Source organism: Branchiostoma belcheri, unplaced genomic scaffold, assembly GCF_001625305.1.
Source record: "Branchiostoma belcheri isolate BF01 breed outbred unplaced genomic scaffold, Haploidv18h27 scaffold59, whole genome shotgun sequence".
NCBI classification, from domain to species: Eukaryota; Metazoa; Chordata; class Leptocardii; order Amphioxiformes; family Branchiostomatidae; genus Branchiostoma; species Branchiostoma belcheri.
The window spans coordinates 41,932-61,128 of record NW_017804231.1 but is presented as its reverse complement, the minus strand read 5'-3'; the positions used below and the strand labels follow the sequence as shown (position 1 = coordinate 61,128).

At 41.7% G+C, this 19,197-nt stretch overlaps 1 protein-coding gene and 1 pseudogene across 1 annotated transcript in view; one reads left to right on the top strand and one right to left on the bottom strand.

Annotated features, from left to right (window-relative positions):
• Nucleotides 1-2,356: 2,356 nt before the first annotated feature.
• LOC109482087 lies at nucleotides 2,357-4,942 on the bottom strand (annotated as a pseudogene).
• A 10,185-nt stretch (nucleotides 4,943-15,127) lies between these two features.
• LOC109482094 (myosin heavy chain, non-muscle-like) overlaps nucleotides 15,128-19,197 on the top strand; it is an 8,076-nt gene continuing 4,006 nt past the window's right edge. Inside the window, exons 1-5 of the mRNA XM_019784754.1 lie at nucleotides 15,128-15,351; nucleotides 15,945-16,163; nucleotides 16,742-16,878; nucleotides 17,141-18,553; nucleotides 18,989-19,148. Of these exons, the coding sequence (XP_019640313.1) occupies nucleotides 16,094-16,163; nucleotides 16,742-16,878; nucleotides 17,141-18,553; nucleotides 18,989-19,148 (1,780 nt within the window). The 5' untranslated portion in view covers nucleotides 15,128-15,351; nucleotides 15,945-16,093. The remainder of the gene's footprint in view (nucleotides 15,352-15,944; nucleotides 16,164-16,741; nucleotides 16,879-17,140; nucleotides 18,554-18,988; nucleotides 19,149-19,197) is intronic.

The window sequence follows — 19,197 nt, the reverse complement described above, 5'->3', positions numbered from 1 at the left end:
AAGCTATACATATAATATGATTATCATAACCTTTATTTTAAAAATCATGCCAGTGAGCTAATTGCATGTACAGAGTGAAAGAAAGTAAAGTAAAGCAGTAGAATTTCTGTACTAGCTATGATAGTACTTCATATGATTCGTCCTCATCGTCATCATTCAATGTGGTCTATCTCTTGCTACTAGTGACTGGTAATACCTCTGTAGATTCTTCACACTGGCAGAGTACCGTACTCCTTCTCTCTTGTCAGCTCAATACTTTTGTGACAACATCAAAGTGATTTTAGTTTGTATGTTGGAAAAATACAAAAGACTAACATTCTAAGTTATTGACATTCTTGAGTAAGAACAATCAGTTTTTGAATGTTAAAAGCAAAACAACGAAAATAAAAAAAAATGTTGAAATTGTTAAAATGCAGAATTGTTAAAATTGTTAAAACTGATAAAATTGTTAAAAATGATAAAATTGTTAAAAATGTTAAATTGCTAAAAATATTAATGTCCGATGCACTGGGGTTCGAACTTGCAATGCCTGGGATTGCCGCCTTGCGCGTTTCCAACCGAGCTAACATGTTCGTGGAGGGCTAATTAATCTCTCGTGAAATACACACCGGGACGCTTATGTGAGGCGGGCGGGCCAGAGCTCTTGCGGCCCCGACCACGAATCAGACTGGATACCAGGCTATAACAGAACCTAGATAATACTAGTTGGTAAAGATTGCGGAAAATTGTTGATACCGTGGCGCGCGCGCCGACGATACACATTACGTACCGCGTAACTTTTTTGTTTACACGCCGGGCGCAGGTCATTGACCTCCAACTTGCGTTGTTCCAACAGAGAAGAGCAAAATGTCTGGCTCCCGCAGAACGTACCGCACTCTCCCGCTGGACGTACCGCACTCTCCCGCAGAACGTATCGCACTCTCCCGGAGGACGTCCCGCACTCTCCCGAGGGAAGTCCCGCACAGCGTCCGGCACTCTCCCGCAGAACGTCCCTCGAAAATCGATGCGTATTTCGTGGCCTGTGCTGTACCTACCAAAACACTTGAGTTCATACTGTCAAAATGGAATGGCTTTGAACAGGTGTTAATTGAGTTAATCCAATCAAATCCAACAGCCAATCAGCAAGAAGAATAGATTGGTCTGGTTCATGCTTGCATGCCCATATATGGGCATACCGCCGAATTCCTTTCTTATTACGTCACGCGCGTACGTCCCCACAGTACTTTCCTATGGGGACCGCTAAAAAAGCAAATAAAACGATTGTAAAAGCTTGTATCACACAAATTTAAAAAACGCCTAGGGGTATTTGCCCACTGTACCTCCATACCAAATTTCAGGACCTTAGGCCCTAAAATGAAGAAGCTGAATCCATTTAAAAAATGGCAGGAGAAGAAGAAGGAGAAGGAGAAGAAACATCAGAAAAAGCAATATGGGTTCACCACCACTTCGTGGTGTGGTGAACCCATAATAAATCATTCCAAAGTGATTTAGACATGACTACCTTAGCGCGTATACGTTCGTGTTCGGGTACATAGGATAATATCCCGTGCACAGTTTCCTTATAGCTCCGTCGAAAGAGATTTTTCTAGAATGTTGTTTTGACAAAGTAGGCATGTATAACTGAAAACAATAAACACATCGTTTTTACTTCCGAGTGTCATGATTTGCTCTATGATTGCCAATAAACTATTCATCCTGTAACTTAGCTATTTGAATACAGAAACTGAAGGGGGAAATGATGTAACCACAGTGTTACAGAAAGGTCCACTTGGCGGTCAAAATATGATTTCACAGCAAGTGAACTATGCATTCATCATCTTATCATCATCTCATATACTGCTTTGCCCGATTTGCATCGGATTACGAGCAGCTGCACATGTGTTAGTTACAAAATAGGTGACCGTACAAATAAAAACAAGGGTAACTGAAGAAGGAGACACTAAGAAACATAAATAACTGAATCTGTGGGTGTAAAAGACAAGACAAGTGCATTGGCATGGTCTGCAGCTTAAGAGCGTGGTTGGTGCGGCGGGAGCATCGAGCCGCCGGGACAAGTCTAGACGCATGCGGCACAGAAATGACGTTGTGGATGATCTTATACAATGTAGCAATCTCTCCCATTCCCCCTTCGGTTTTCTAGGGTTGCCAGCCAAGCTTGTCAATCATGTCAGTGACAGAGCTTGTACGATGGAAGTTGTTTGTAACATACCGGGCTGCTCGCCTTTGCACCATCTCTATCCGACCCACCTGATTGTTTTAAAAGTCACCTCGTTTTCTCGTTATGTCTTCAGTTTTCCTGCTGTGTTAAGAACACGTGCACGCAACATATAGTCTCGACTAAGGCTTGTATACGGCTCTAGCGATAGTAAATCAAGACCTATAACAGGATCAGCCGCAGCTAATCCGAGAGAGTCCTTCCAACAGCACAACGCCGGTATCTTCTATGTCTGTATCTGGAGTCAGTGACAACGTTTTGACGTAAGTTCGCTCTTGGTTGTAGGAGTGTCTATCGCCTCCCGGCCGTACGAAGTTCTCGTCGAAGTAGTAGACGTGCGTTGTGTTGTCTCTGTTGAGGGACAAACTCGTAGACACGGACCCAGTCGCAGAGGTGCATCATCATCACCACACCTGCAAAACACCACGTGCACGCCCGGGATGATTGAAGCCATTCCACATCCAAAAAAGGGCAAAGTGGCTAAACAGTAAGGTAAATACGTACAACTTCCTACTCAGGCTCAGTACTGTGGAATAACTTGTCAACTGATCTGAGAACGGCCACGTCAGTTGCAGCTTTTAGAAACCGACTGCGGCAAGTCACTTAGGATGACTAAATTTGTGAACTTGGATGTCTGATACTGATGAGATATACGAACCGAGATAGTGTTTACATTTTGTATACATTGTATATATTTATATTGTAATTCTACGATTGATTGTAACTGAACTGAAGAATTTGCAAAGACCCCTGACCTACCTCCCCTTGACCTCTTGAAAAACGGCTTTAGGCCGAAGAGTTGTACTGATACACACAGGTTAAATAAAGGTTGAAAAAAAACTTCGGGAAGGATATACCAACCGTTCATGTCTTAATCGAAAGTTCTTGATACCCTTAATAGTAATTGATTTTAGAGTCGATCGCAGTTTCGTATTCGATACAAGATACAGTTACCCTGTAAGGTAAGCTTCAAAGTTTAAAAGGTATGAGCTGTAGAAGATGAATTTTCCAAAATAAGTAGAGAGAATGAAGTTGATATCACCCACTCTGTTTCAATGAAAATGTAATCCTCACCAAATATCCCTGTGCTTGGACTCCACTTGGTCTTGTTACATAGTCTAGTGGTGTCACAGAAGCGCATCACTTCGGCCTGGAGATCCTGTCCAAATTTAGGCCTCTGTATGAAAGGCAAAGTCCTGTTCGGAAAGGTCTTCCGGTATTTGATCCAGTTCTCAAAAGCATGATGTGTATCCCTTTTAAGGTCTAAACCTTGCGGTGTCAAGTTGATGGCGTTCATGTTTCTAATGACCAATCTTCCGTGCTTGAACATGGACGTGCTGTTCTCGCTCCAGAATTCCGGTCGGCACCTTCGCGAAGGGATGAGTGTGTTGACCATGCGAAAGTCTGTTCGGTTACCGACGAACTTCTCAAACCTGTCGGTCGGAGCGCAGTTAAATCTCAGCACCGCATCGTGGCTGTCTGAAATATATGAAATGGCCAATAAATATCCTATATTTTATAATACTGAAAGGACCAAAATGTTGTTATCCATATCTTGCCTTCATCTTGAAAACATACTCCCTTCCGACCCACTCAACGCAAACGACGCCGCATTATGTACTTTACTTCTTACAGGTAGCCCCTCCCTCCCATACCCTACTAACTGCCGTATCTTTGATATTGTGTTCAACTATATCCACCATTCTGGAAGATTTGACCAATCTCATTAATGTTATGCTATAGGTATTGGTGCGCCAGCCACTTTCATTTTATGTTTATGTTATACTTTATGTCATCCTTATGTTTACTTTTGTATTATGTTTTATGAGCAGCGGATTCACATAAGCACAACAAGTGCTCCGGCCCTATCCAATGCTAAAAAATCCAAGTGAATAAAATAAAAATAAAAAATAAATATCCTAGCTAAGAGGCTGTTATATTCCTGCTCAAGGGACAAACGTGTGGAGACCTCTAACCAAAATTACAAACAAATTTGACTATACGACATTTTCTAGCTTCTACCAATAAAATAGTTTTGTAACCACTATTAGGCCACTGCAAGTAAATTTTATGGATGACATCCTCCGCAGACTCCAAATCTAATGCGAGCGGGCGAAAAAATTTAAAAAGAACAAGGCGGGCCCTACAAGGTTCCTACATTTTAAAATTTTGACTCAATCATTGTACAAATGGTTTTGATTCAGTGGGAACATCACATATACACAGTCACCACCACATATTACTGCATCAAAGTAAAAAAAAAAAAAACATTAAATCAGAGCCTTTTCTTGTCTCCTCTCTTCATACTTATCTGCCATCCACCTTCCGGCATGGCAACAGACATCTTTGCCCATTTTCGTCATGTTGACCACTGTCAGAAGGCAACAAAATTTCTTGTGTTTTTTTTTCAAAATCAGGCGAAAATTAATGCGCGCGCTGATGTCATCCATGAAAATTACTTGCTGTGGCCTTACATACCTATCTCCTGACCGTACGTGTGGACCCTCAGGGCGTGGCTACTACTGACGACCGCGCACGAGTTAAAGTGCACCAACTTCTCCAGGCTCTCCTCCGGCAGGACGCCTCTATTCTTATCTTTGGATGCCTGTGTTCTTGTGATGGTGGAAAACGGAACGTTCTTCTTCAGTTTACACGACATTTCTTGTCGTAATCTAGAGGGTTTGGTGATATTTTGTGACATTGGAAGAGGTTTCTCGTCGCCCATAGCTTTGGTAGCCTGGGTGCCATCCTCCGTAGTTACTACCTGATCCCTTTCGTCTTTAGCCAACGACGATAGGGAGCCGGAGGTAACTACGAACGATGGCACCCAGGCTATAGCTTTATAGGGTTGAAAGAAAGCCCTGACCATCAAAGACTTGGCCAAGATCCCATAGACTATTACACAAACACACATCCCAGCACCGAGAAGTACTGGTGTCCTTTTTGCCATGATATGTTCCGTTGTTTTCCTTTTCTTTTTGACACGCCTTTAGGGAATGTCTGGGATGTTGAAGAACTGAAAACAAATGAACAGACAGTCAAACACTTGAAGACAAACCGAATCTTGAGGCAAAACTAAGTCAAAAGTCATATAAATAAGTAGTAAAACTTTGGATGTTACGAAGGCGAATCACAATAGAATCAAAACGAAGACTGAGCAAAACTAGCTAAGAACTCTATTGTTTGTGTGTGTGTGTGTGTGTGTGTGTGTGTGTGTGTGTGTGTGTGTGTGTGTGTGTGTGTCTGTATGTATGAATGAATGAATGTATGTATGTATGTATGCACGTATAGCACAATAGACTAACATACAACTGTCCCTACGGTACCGAAAAGGCTACGGGATCTGCACCTCTAACTCCACCTTACCACACGTCAACAAGAATGTACCGACGATTATATAATGTTATAAGAAGCGAGAAGAAGTTGAACATGTAAATAGCAAATCACATTAGTATGTATACTTAAGGTGTTATTGCTGTATTCTTTTCAATATCTATTCATGACCTGTACTTAGCCTGTTAGAGCACAAGCGTACAATAAACGTCTTTTCATTCAATATATTTCAGACGAAACCAGGTCAATAAACTATTTAAAGATAGCAAACATGCGACACAGAATAGCCACTACAAGACCTCGGATTAGCTCACACAAACTTCTTGTTGAAATTAAAAAGGTAGACACAACCACATTCCTCTGCAACAAAGAATCTGTCATTACTGTCATTTAAAGGAGATTGAAGACGAGAGTCATTTTATTGTAGACTGTACTCTATATAATATAATAATGAAAGATTCTCTTCACTTGTATACAAGATTATTTCCCTAGTTTTAGAATTTTAGATAGAAAATAAAAATTCACATTCCTCATGAAACTCGATAACCCTCGTACTATAAGCTCCGGCCTGTTCTTCCATTTACAACTGTCTTAAGAAGCGAGAAGAAGCAGAACCTGTACATATGTAGTTTTACTATTTTTTTAGTCTACCATCGCTATTTGCCGTGACTGGCTCTTTCTAATATGTTTTGTTCTAAGTTAAAACGCAAACCTCTTTGGGGTATAGATATGTGCACAAAAGACAGGTGCTGATGAACATGTACGACTAGCTGCAATAGCTGGTTGGGGGCATGAGTGTGTGCGTGTAGGTATATTTGGTGGGCTTGCTTTTGGATTATTTAGGCGGGGGTTAGCGCGAACGCAGACCCCCACTATCATAAATTACGCAGCCGAGTTACCCGCATTTGGGGTAATCGCAAGGGTCAACCCAACCGGAGTGCAATGGTCGGGCCTCGCCCTGGACGGACGTCCTTCGTGATCAACGTGCCATCTCTGCCAGGTAAGTATGCTCTACACCGGGCCCGAGAAAAGGCCCAGTTTCAGGAACAATCCATTCAATCCACGGCTTCTTTTCACAGAAATTTGTATTCTGCCGACGTTCCTAGGCAGTCTCGGTGCGAATTATGCCGCCATTGGACTCAAACATGTCTTGAAACATTATTCGGCATAACAGTCCTTGTTAAAATTGAAGTAATTATGCGCTATTCCAGTGTTAAAACAGCCTCCCTTGTCAAATTCAGCTGCGTTACCTGACGCAGATTAGCATAATAATGTTTGCGTGGGCGATGACGTCACGGCGTCACACCTGTTGCACCTGTCCGACCTGTCTTCACTTTCATCTCAATCCGCGAGGTGGCGCTTCTGCAACTACAGGTGGGCAAAGTATGTTCGACTGCAGACAATGTATGATGGTGTGTCGGGCAGAGGAAAAAGGAAATCGCCAGTTTTTTTATAATATCTTACCCCAAATGAGAGGCTTATTTTTTACACTCTCTCTTTATTTGAGTTTTTCAAATAAATGAACAAAAGAAAAGCATGGCAAATTATATCAGGATTTTCTATTTTCTCATTACATATCATTCTATCTTCTGGAGTACACACGCAAAAAAATACATTGAAAAAAGAACAAGATCAGGGTTTTCTATTTACTCAATACATGTCATCTCCATCTTTTGGCATTCATTACACATTTCGTCCGTAGAGCTTCCATGTTTGGTATAAATGTATTCAGAGTCAAGTTTTGTAAAACAACGAAAATAAAGTTACGTATTTGACATCCTGACAAAAATCAAAGAAACTAAACAGAAACTAGAAAGGCCGACATTTGCTTTGGAGCAAATTTAGCATGGCTACACCACACATTTTACGACATGGCAGGGAAAGAATGAGAATACAAGGGAAAACAATGTTGTACATATCGATATAACTATAGCACATGTATGAAGTGACAAATAACAAAGAATATAACGGTTGGATAGCTATCCCTACATTATTGATTAGGATTTTTATTTGCATAATTTAAACTGTTGATTTTCAAGATAAAAAAAAACGTTTATGCCCTGCATTCCAATGCTTGAGCAGGAAAGTTTGACATACCTAGACCACCTAGACAAAACACTTCAATGCAGTACCTACTTTCAATATGGTATGGGTTGTGCAGCTGTTCACAGTTAACTCAATCATGTCCAACAGCCAATCAGCAAGAAGAATAGAGGAAAGCTGCATGCTTGCTGTGCATGCCAGACAGACGACTCATGGATAGTCATGCCTAACTATGTTGTAACTTGTGACCTAAAACAGTCAAAAAGTCCCAAATTATACAAGTTTAAGGGAGAGTATGCCAAAAATTATAATGAATTGTTGTTGGTATATATATACGAGGCATACCTAGACCAAATTTCAGATGATTTGAGTGTAATACCAGGTCTCCAGGACCCCAAATGTACAGATTTTGTCAGAAAATGGCCAAGAAAAACCCCAACAAATAAAACAATTTTAAATGCCCCTATCGAGAAAATAATTGAAAAAACGCCTGGGAGTATTTGCCCACTCTACCTTCATGCCAAATTTCATGTCATTTGGCCCAAAAATGAAGGAGTTGAATCAATTTAAAGAAATGGCAGGAGAAGTAGAAGGAGAAACACGAGGAAAAACAATATGACTACACCACATAGTGGTGTAGCCATAACAACAACAAAAAAAACAAGATACAGAACATATATCAATGAACAACTTTTGTAATTACAAACCTGTGTATGTAACATCTGTGTCCATAATACCACCAGGGTCCATAATATCACCACCTTGAGAAACAGTGTGCTTAAAGATATTTTTACTGCATCATACTTTTGGTATGCACTCCTTAACACATCAAATGTACATACCTAGGGTATGTTGCACTAAAAATATCTTTAAGCACACTATTTCTCAAGGTGGCGATATTATGGACCCTGGTGATATTATGGACACAGATGTTACCATTTGCCCGAAACGCAACGAATGCGGAAGTAACTACGCCGCTCCAGGGCCAAAAAAGTCTTCAAATTACTTGAAAATATTGTATAAAAAGGTCCAGCAGGACAAGGGTTAAGAAGGGACATAAAGTGTGGGTCCTGTAATGAAGGAGGATCTGCGAGCATGGGAAAGCCACTCCAAGACGAGATCTGAATCGGGTTGATGAAGAGACAGAGTACGCCTCGAAAGCTCCCCAGCATAGCTGAACTTTCGTTGTCTGTTTATGTATAAATATTTTGTCAAAAAAAAAGCCTGATTACTCAGTGTGTGGTGTGTTTCATATCACTTCCTATTAGTACATAACCCACCCCTGCACAAACACACAAACTAAGAACGAAACAAGTCAGAGACCAAGTCATGATCAACTCAAGTAACTTACTTTTACAGTACCTTTGTACATCTGCCGTGTTGACGGTGAGAATGTTCGTTTCCAACGACACAACATAGGGCCTTTTCTTCCACGTCATGTCAGGTGTGTCAACAAAAGAAAAAAAAAGGACAGGTTTGACCGTAGACGTGCCAGTGTCATGCATGGCAGGACTTGAATTGAAAGAATGCCCGAGCAGACAAACAATACCTACGGTTAAATACAACGTAGAGAGGGATCTAAACGGTCAAGTTGAACAAGGGGGGTACTTACCTTACAAAACACAACGATGATAGGAAAGCATTTCAATGCCTTCTTTCTTCACAAAATCAACACCATGGACTTGGACTTCTGTTGATAAGGCCACACCAAGTAAATTTTATGGATGACGTCCTTTGGAGACCCTAAATCTAATGCGAGAGGGCGAAAAACAAGATGCCTAGATTAGAAATATACTAAGAGACGACAAATGTTAGGACACAAATTGAATGAGGTGACACAGTGTAACAAGCAAGAAGTCCTTTGTTCATCATCAAAACAGCAATAAATCAGGTGGGACAGCAGTTGTCGTCCTGTCCTGTTTCTTTCATCACATTTTTGCAGGCATGCAGAAACAAAGCATGCATGTGCTCTTTACCCATTTCGCGTTACGGGGTTCACGTCAATCTAACGATTTGTGGCACTGTCGTGACTCTTTGGTCATAGTTACAGGAAGCGGAATTTCTTGTTTTTTTTTCTAGGAACACGCCAAAATCAATGCGCGCGCGGACGTCATCCATAAAATTTACTTGGTGTGGCCTAACCAACGGACCAAATATGCCAATAATACGTTCACTTGCTACGTACGGTACCAAACAACGTGAATGTTATTGTTGTACTGCTGTTTAAGCTGTTTGCTGTTGTATATAATTGTAGCTATTAAGTTTGTAATTGATTACATTTCATCTTTTAAATTTAAAGGACTCCAGGAAGACTAGTAAACAAACTTTGTATTACTAACGGAGATTCCTAATAAACATAAACATAAACATAACATCAAAGATCAGAGAGGTTTTGGCAGTGATTAGATAAACACCTGGACTTTCTAGATGACCCTAGATCGTTCTAAATCCATCAAAACAAAAGTTGTTAGACCGGTTAGACCGGTTGGGGCTATGTCATGGACACGTCCCTCACATTTAGATAAGTGTCTTCGCACGCAAATGTTGCTTTGTTTACCCAATTAAGAACAGGCGAATCGTGTACCAAACCAAAAGTACGTTACCAAAAGTAACAGAAGATTACTGTACACGTTTAGATGTCCTACAGATATCCACGTGTTCTTCTGTGTTGGTGTTTCACCTCTAGATCTCAGAAATGGACGGAAGTTTTAGAGACCACGCATTGCTGGAGGGCCAAATTTTGGAAACCCGTACACATGCCGTCAGGTAGATTAGTGTTTCATGGCAGATCACCATAGCTATAAGAGTTTACTGACAAAAACTAGGTGATACTATACTTAAAAATGCCAAAAGAAATCCTGGATGTAGTGAACATTATGTATGTCTTAGAGTAATACAAGCAGCTAACGAAGAAGTGGCCCAAGCCTTCAAACCTCAATCCGCCATCAAGTCTACAGAAACTGTTTTTGTAGTATTCTTCTCGCTTAGATAGACAGTAGTCATATGCCTTGCGCTAATGAAGCAGTCACTAACCTAAATTAATCGAAAACAATTAATGAAGACCTTTATTGTACACACATACTAGCCTCTACCAGACACCGCGGATCGCTGGAAAAATAGTAGAAATTGGCCGAAATAAAGGGATAGTATACCAGAGAAGATCCAGGGCCATAGAAGCTCCAATTTGCGACTTGTTTGTATGAATATTCTATCTGTATGTTTTATATGGGCGAGTCATGCCTGAAATCTGAATGCTGAATAAAGAAAGACAATCTCATTTCCTTCCGAGCATAACTTGCCTACCAAAAATCTTGAACATTCATCCATGGCATCAAGAGTTATGTCGCATAAATCCACAATCATAAACCGAATGCACAACCTTCTGGCGAAGGTAAATGCTTATTTCAGATGACCCGGCCCAGGCTGCAAGTGTACGGGTGCAAAACTGATTGGTCCTCAGCGCGCTCCGTGATTGGTTCATTTCCTCATGACGTCACGACCAGCTGGGGCCATGTGACTTGTGCGAACCAAAAATAACAACAAAGAACAGAGAGGGCTAGATCATCTTCTTGGTACGCAGTAGGTTATAAGGCTGACGTGTCTTAATTGGGTTTTTCATCGGGTTATAGTCCACGCTGAGTCATTTCTCACGAGCCTGTGCTTTCGGGAACATCGTGAGGGAACTGTCAGCGAACACAGAGGCCGATCGGCCGGGAAATAAGGCGGGAACATCGGAGGTAAGTCCGCGCATATTTTGTCGTGACGCAACGCTGGTCGCCATGCAATGCTGTGCATGCATGCATGTGCTGCTGCAGTGTGTTGCAGCCAAGAAAAATAAGCCAAATTGTGCTCTTGAATATTTTGTGAAACATAGGGCACGATCGAAGTAATCGAAAAAAAACTTGTCTCTTTCGCAACAGCTGTGTTCAAGTCGTTAAAAAATGTAAACAAGAATTTTTTTTATTGTAGTTAGCCACAGTCGTCAGTTCATAAACAAGCCCACGCGATTAATTTTTGTGATATTCTTTTGCAATAGATATGCAACACTGTATTCAAGATTTGGGGTCAAGAAAGAGCTAAAATAGGACCTTATAAGTTCGTGTAAGCTAGTCCCTGGGGTCGCACCAACCCAAATAACTATTCCTCTTTTAGTCAGTCTGCATGATACATGTACTACATACTGGCACACACAACTCTACTATGATTGATAGGTGACGTCATAGATATGACCCATGTCAGAACCAGACAGGCTTCTGACCAATCAGCTGTTGTGATGACCAGTTGTGTGATATTGATATGTTTTTATTGCCCGTGGGGTCATTAGATGATGACGTCAATCCAGTAAGGTCATGATCAATGTCTTCTCCCAACTTAGAAAGCCATCTGTGCAAAGTTATTTTCAATGTTGAAAATGCCTGCACGGATTTGGTGACTGTGTTAGTGTGATATGTATATACTAATGTAGAGAGAACTTAATTGCATGACATGTACATGGTACAATGTATGGCAAAAGAAACAAACTAATGAACATATTACAGAAAAAAAGGTACATGTATATGATGCATCTTATGATACATCCTTATTAGTAAAACAACAAGGGCTTGTCTTTGATATAGTGTTACAATTGAGTGAGGCTTATCATGAATTTTTTGAATTAAGAAATGTGTATAGCTTGTTAAATGCAAAACATTATATCTTGATATATAACAGTGTTCGAAATACTTTTTTGAGCCAGGTAGCACAGTGTGCTGCCTAGGACAAATACTAGGTAGCGCATCAGAATTTTAGGTTCGTTGCTGCAACCCCCACCCCCCTAATTTGTAGAATTCTATGCACGTGTCACAATACCATCATTCCTCTAATCATGGAGGTACAATACCTCCATGTTCTAATAAAGGACTTCCTTCAGGTTTACATGTAGCATGCATGGCCCTGATTTGTTTGAGAATACTTGGCAATGCACATTTGAGTTCAGTGGTACACAGTTTCAGTGGTATATATTTTCAGTGGTACATGTTTTCAGTGGTTCGTATTTTCAGGTTGCGCAGTGGCTACCTGAGTCAGGGAGCAACTAGCGCACGAGGAAATCAGGTTGCAATTGCTAGTGCGCTAGTGGATATTTCGAACACTGTATAAGAGCATTCATGACAAAGTGAAATTCATCTTCAATGTATTTCAGTTTCTGTGTCTCTCTGCCGATCAGGAAACATGACTGACAGCAGTCACACCAGTGACAGCGAGGGCAACATGTCCAGCTGGTCTATGGTGGACGATGATGAAGAGGACATTATGGTAAGATACGTTTATCAGTTGAATTACCACAATTTAGGAGCCTTACAGTGATAGGCTTAATGTACAGCATTCGGGCATAAACTGTTTCAAGACTTGTAACGTACAACCAATAAAAAAAAAATAGAGCAGCCCAAACTGGAAACCCCAAATTTCTCTTTGGCGAACGATTGTCGTTTTGTACTCTACTATACTGTACTCAACAGTCGCTAATGCCAGATGTCCACATTATGATATGACAATACATTTAATTTTTAGTAGGTCACCATATAGTGACCGCCACACCAAGGAGGACTGTTCAGTTACACTTTTATGTTAGATTGCTAACTTAAAGGTAAAAACAACTGAATATCCAATTTCTTTGGTTAATTTATCCCTTTGATACATGTAGTTGTTAAGAGTGTTCTGGTTTTTAACAGGTTTATTTATAGCCATGTATTAAATCAACTCATCATCTTTAATGTGATAAATTTTGAGACCCTGTTCTTTCTCGTCAACATATGTCTCTGACTGTCTGAGGACACAATTTCTAACCCCAACAGAACTTTACCACCTCTCAAAATGGCAGCGCACCAGAGTATGTTGCTATGGACACATTCAGCGAGGGAGAGGAAGCAAAGGAAGACGGTCAGTTTGTGTTTCAATATTTTCAATCAACTTTTTTGCAGTAAAAAATTATTTGAAAATAGATGGGAAAGGGAATCCCAGTTTTGAGAACGAGAGACCAGAAATGTCAAATTGGACTCAGGCTTAGGAAAAAAAATATTCCTGTTTCCTGTTTCAGTCTTGAAAAAATTAGAGTCGGTAGGGATCTTTTTTTTAGACTGTGGTGATCTGTTGTGATCCAACTTATATAAGACAGTTTAACAAATAAAACTTGCTTGAGGCCACTTATATTTTCAATGTCAATTATGGAAAACATATTGTACAATGATTTATCACTCCGGTGTCAGATCATGCAGCTAGAAAAGGGTGGTCAGCTCGAAAAATTATGTCCCTTGCAGGGGTCTACACAAAAAAGTTAGTGTCTGCAGTTTTTTCTAGGGTTGAAGTCAAGAAATAGGAAACACAACTTTTTTGCTAGGCCTCATGGTTTCTGTCTTCATTCCATGGTATTCCCAACAGAGGAGACATCGCCTCAGTCAGTAGAACCACCTACCATAGAAGAACCAGTACCAGAAGATACCGCTCCTACAGAAGACGCAAGTCCTACAGAAAATGCTGCTCCTACAGAAAATGGGATACCTACAGAAGATGTCACCCCTACAGAAGATGTACCCCCTACAGAAGGTGCAGCTGCTCTGGAGGACCGTGATCAGAGACCACCTGTACAAAAAATCCTGGTAGTGAGAGAGGGCAAGAGGCTGACCAGGGGGGACAGTGGGATTGTCCAGGACGCTGATGCAGTGGATCAGTGGGTAAGGTGTTCCTTCCAAAAGTAGTTTCATCTGGGTAGCATAGCATAAAGGGGGGCCTGCAAGGGGGGGGGGTCCCGACAACGCTCTACGCTGAATTCGGAAAACTCTTGATTACCCTTTACGATAAATTGCATGTGGCTACAACGCTCTACGTAGAATTAAAACGGCCGATTACGCTCTACGGAAAAGGGCTTGCGGGCCCCCATAAAGGTTTCTTTTTACACGACTGGTATAGTCTCTCAAAATGCAGGAAATTGCATTTTGAAGGCTTGAAAATCCCAAATTTCCCAGAAGATCCTCCTAGATTGCAAACCAGATCTGATGGACCTGGGCTGACGGAAAAAAAATTGAGCTGTTTAGAGCCCTGGCCCAAACTACTGGGATTATTACTGTAACATTAGCATATTTTTATACCAGTAGGTTATAATTTTCATTATAATAGGTTATGATTTTAACTGACAGAGATAATTTTCAGACTGGATTTGTGACATCATGATTCAAAATTAAATTTCCTGAATGCTTTAGAGCACAAAGTAGAATTTCTTTTGAAGACCTCTGACCTCTCAGCACAACTTGTCTTATTGTATGTATGCGTGTAATATAATATGTAGTATGTGTACCCTTACCTTGTTGTAGTTAAGTCATAGTTGTATATAAATGAATGTGTAGTTTGGGTGTAATGTTTGTATGTAAAACGACTCCAGGAAGACAAGTTTGTATTATAGGTTATTTCAGTCTGTACAAACTAATGGAGATTTACTGAATAAAGAAAGAAGAAAGGACTTACATGTAGTCATTGAGTACTAGTGGTTTTGTCTTTGTCTTGCAGGATGACCCACCGATCATGACTCTGGCTCCGACAGGCGAGGAGTCACCACGCTTGGTTTCCACGGATACAGACTCCGACTTTGTCACCATCGACCCAACGCCGTAGAAGACCTGGATCGCCTTGACGACGGTCAAACCCTAACACCTACTACTTTGCCTAACGGCTTTGTTACGCGCTTTTCCTGCATAGATGGTGTCTGTGGTGACCAAAACAACAAGCTGCTGGTAGGAGTGTGATGTTCACTTGTAGAAACTTTCTCAGACTCCCTTCTGTAATGTATTTGTGGCCTGACTCTACTAAAGCCATGTCTTTGTGTGATTACAAAACATGTATGTGTGATAATTCCTTTGCACACCACATCTTTTTTTGTGAAAGATCTGCTTCTGCTTTGAAGTTCTGTGTCATAGTACAATTCTGCTTGGGCCACACCAATTTAATTTGTTGGTTCTCAGATTCACCTGCTTCATTTTTTTCTGATTTGTAAAAAAAACCTTTAAGGCTCTATATCTGAATCAACTCCAAAATGCTCATATTTTGGGCCCCAACAGTTAAAGGAACTCCCTTCTCTTCGGAGTTGTTACAGTTTTTCCATCTATCAATGCATTGTTTGAATTACAAACTAGCCTGGTACTTGACTTCAAGGCTCCTATCACAGCATTTGGGCCTATCATAGGATGCCTAGGTCTGTTTGTATTTTTTTTGTGCCCTGTTGCTTATTTTTTTCTGAAAAAATCTGAGAACCAACAAATAGAATTGATGTGGCCCATATGATAATAATAGTGACCACTCATCATCATGATTCTCTCCCTGTCTGCAGAAGTGGACACAAACGCCAATGAGACTGAGTCTGTTGCCACCGACGGAGATGACTCAGACTTCGCGGTCCCTCCTGTGGAACTGCCGCGGAGGAAACACCGCACATGTGAGCGGGAAGACCGGAGGAAGGGCGACGGCTGGAACCTGACCATGATCCTGAACTGGACCATCCTGCTGGCTCTCATCATCTCCATCAGTATCGCTATTGGAGACGCACTGGGTCAGGCTTGTTTTACTGCATGGTTTCAATCTTTAGGCCATTAATGTAATTTGTTGGTTCTTGGATTTTTTCAGGAAAAAATTTGAAGCGACAGGGAAAAAAACAGGTCCAGGCATCCTATTATAGCCCCAAATGCTACAATAGGAGCCATGAAGTCAACACAAAAGGCTGGCTTCATATTTAAACACTGAATTTTGAACTCAAACTACTGCATTGATAGATGGAAAACTGTTGGGGGCAAATATGAGCATGTTTGACTTGATTCAGAACCAGAATGTTTTTTTTCCAAATCTGAAAAAAATGAAGAGGCGAATCCGAGAACCAACGAAGTAAATTAGTGTGGTCCTAGCATGATAAATCTGTATCAGATTCTGTATATCCTTTAAAACCCTAAGGCACTCTTCTTTGTAACACACAGCTTTGCAAGCACGTAACAGCACACTGAAGACCTGTTACGCCTAGTAGTAGTAGTAATACTAGTAGTAGTGGCAATTCTAGGATTTACATTTGCTTTACAGATGCTACAGTTAGTAGAAACTGTACCACAGCTGTAAATAACCTCATCTTTCACCCCGCAGGCTCCTCGCGAGAAAGCCACCTGGCAGCACAGCTGAAGAACAGGCAGGTGAAGCGGCTGAAGCTGATGCAGGATGAGCTCATGTCCTGTCTGTACAAACTGGACGTTTCCACCGACCTTGTGCAGCAGACAACCAAGGTTTGGTTCTGATTTGTTACTGATGTTGATGAAGGGTTTCTAACGGCTTACTGAACATTCAAAAAGGATGCAATTAAACCAGGAATCTTGTTGCTTCTTGTTGTATAGTACTACATGTATGGTGACAAATAGTAATAATGTTACCCTTGAAATAGTTTTTGAGGGATTGGTAATGGTACAAGCTTTTGACAGGTACATTAAATGGTTAACAGGAAAACTACGTATTAACCTTGCTTCATTTTTTTGTTCAATGTCATTACAGGAGTCCCATGTTGCTTTACTTGACCAGCTAGGAGAAGACTTAGTCAGACTAAGAAATCAGCTCAACGAATCTCGACAAAGATCACAAAAATGGAAAATTCAAGTGACCTCTCTAGAGACTGAGAATGAAGACTTGAAAACAAAACTTGCCTCTGAAGAACAGTCCACGGAAGAAACTAACCAGGCCCTTGTCGATCTCCAAGGTCAGATTGAAGCTCTGGAAAGTGAGCGAAGCGACCTAGCAGGCAAACTGACCTCCCTGGAAACAGAGAAAGAAGAGGCAAAACGGCAGGCCGCAGAGGACACACAGAATAAGGACACACAAAACACACAGCTGAGAGATCAGCTGAGAGATGCCACTCTGGAAAATGCGGACCTGAAGCAGAAAATGGCGGACTTGGTCACAGAACTGGAAGAACAACAGAAGGCAGAGCGAGAGCAAGAGGAGAGCCTACAGGAGAGGATCCGGGCCCTGCAGAACAAACTGGTGAATCTGGAACAACAGCTCAACGTAGAACGTACCCGCGCCAACAGGTGGCAGGAGCTGTACACCTCGCAACAGGAGAAGCAGAAGGATCCTGGAAACGGCACGGGGCCTGAGTTCTTCTCCTGCATCCATGCCTTCATCCCGTCCATCAACGTTTCCGACTACACCGAGAAGTTTGGAGAGGATGCTTTCCTCAACCTGACTCAGGAGCTGAGACAACAGTTTGAGCAGCTGAAGAACCACACACAGTCCGCAGACTTCTCCACCTACACAGAGCAGGTGAAGTCGGCCATCAAGGCTCTGAAGGACACAGTGGCAGACACCATCACAACGGTAACATCAGAAGAGTTTGCCGAGGCAACAAAGGCCACCGTGGAAGGCGTAGGTGAGACCCTGAGAGACACCCTCGAGACCGTGCACAGCTATTCTCAAGAGTTTCTGAACAGTCAGGACGACAACATCGGGTCGGTGAAAAAATCCATGAAGGACAGCTTGAAGAAGGCTAAGAAGACGGTGGAAGAGAACCTCAAGAAAGCCGGCAAGACGGTCCAGGAAAACCTGAAGGACGTGAAGAAGTCTGTGAAAGAATCCTGGAAGAAGATGCGACAAGTGCTGGACACGGGAGTGAAGGAGACTCGGGGATGGTGGCGGCAGAAGCAGAAGCAAGGACGGCAAGAGCATCACCGCGGACAAGATGAAGAGGTACGAGCCCCTCCCCCTATTCAGCAGGAAACAGCAGACCCGTCCTGCAGCTATGCAGAAAAACAGACGGCACCTTCACAGGGTAAGGAGGACATTCTGGAACAGGAGGAGGCAAGGAAAATGGAAGTCAAGATCATCCCTCCAGCCACCATCACTGAAGTAAAACCAGTCAAAGTCACAACAAGGAAACATGCACCGGAAGAGGACCTAGCAACAGTTCGACAGGTTAATTAGTTTATTTGTACTAAGTAAAAAATTCCTGTTTTCCAACTGACCCCAGAAAAAACTGCCGACCCTAGTCTTTTTTGTGTGCGGACCCCTGCAGGGGAAATTAATTTTTAGAGCTGATCAACCTTTTCTAGCTCCAGATCTGACACCTGAGTGTTGAAAATATAAGTGTCCTCGTGCAAGTTTTACCTTGTTTAAACTGTATTGTGTAAATTGGATCCCAAGAGATCGTCAAAGTCTAAAAAAAGTTTCCTACTTACCGACCCTAATTTTTTCAGGACTGAAACAGGAAACACAACACTTTCCTAAGACTAAGCACATAATAATATTAAGATAATTCATCAAACTGAAAAAGAATAGCATTTCTTTCTGAGTACACACCAGCATATCCGATTTGCAGCAAAAGGCTTATTTGTATGTAATCCATTGTAGGCAACAGTGCAGAAGAAAGAAGAGGTAGAAGAAGAGCAGAAGAAAGAGAAAGTGGCAGAGAAGATGGGCCCACACCTTCCCCGGAGAAGGGCAGAGGACGCTGACCGTCGGGAAGACGAGCCTCCACGGCATGGCAGGAGGGGTCGCAAGGGTGAACCAGGTGAGCTGTCATGCACAGAAATGTGGCAGTTCCTTTCAAACCCCACTTG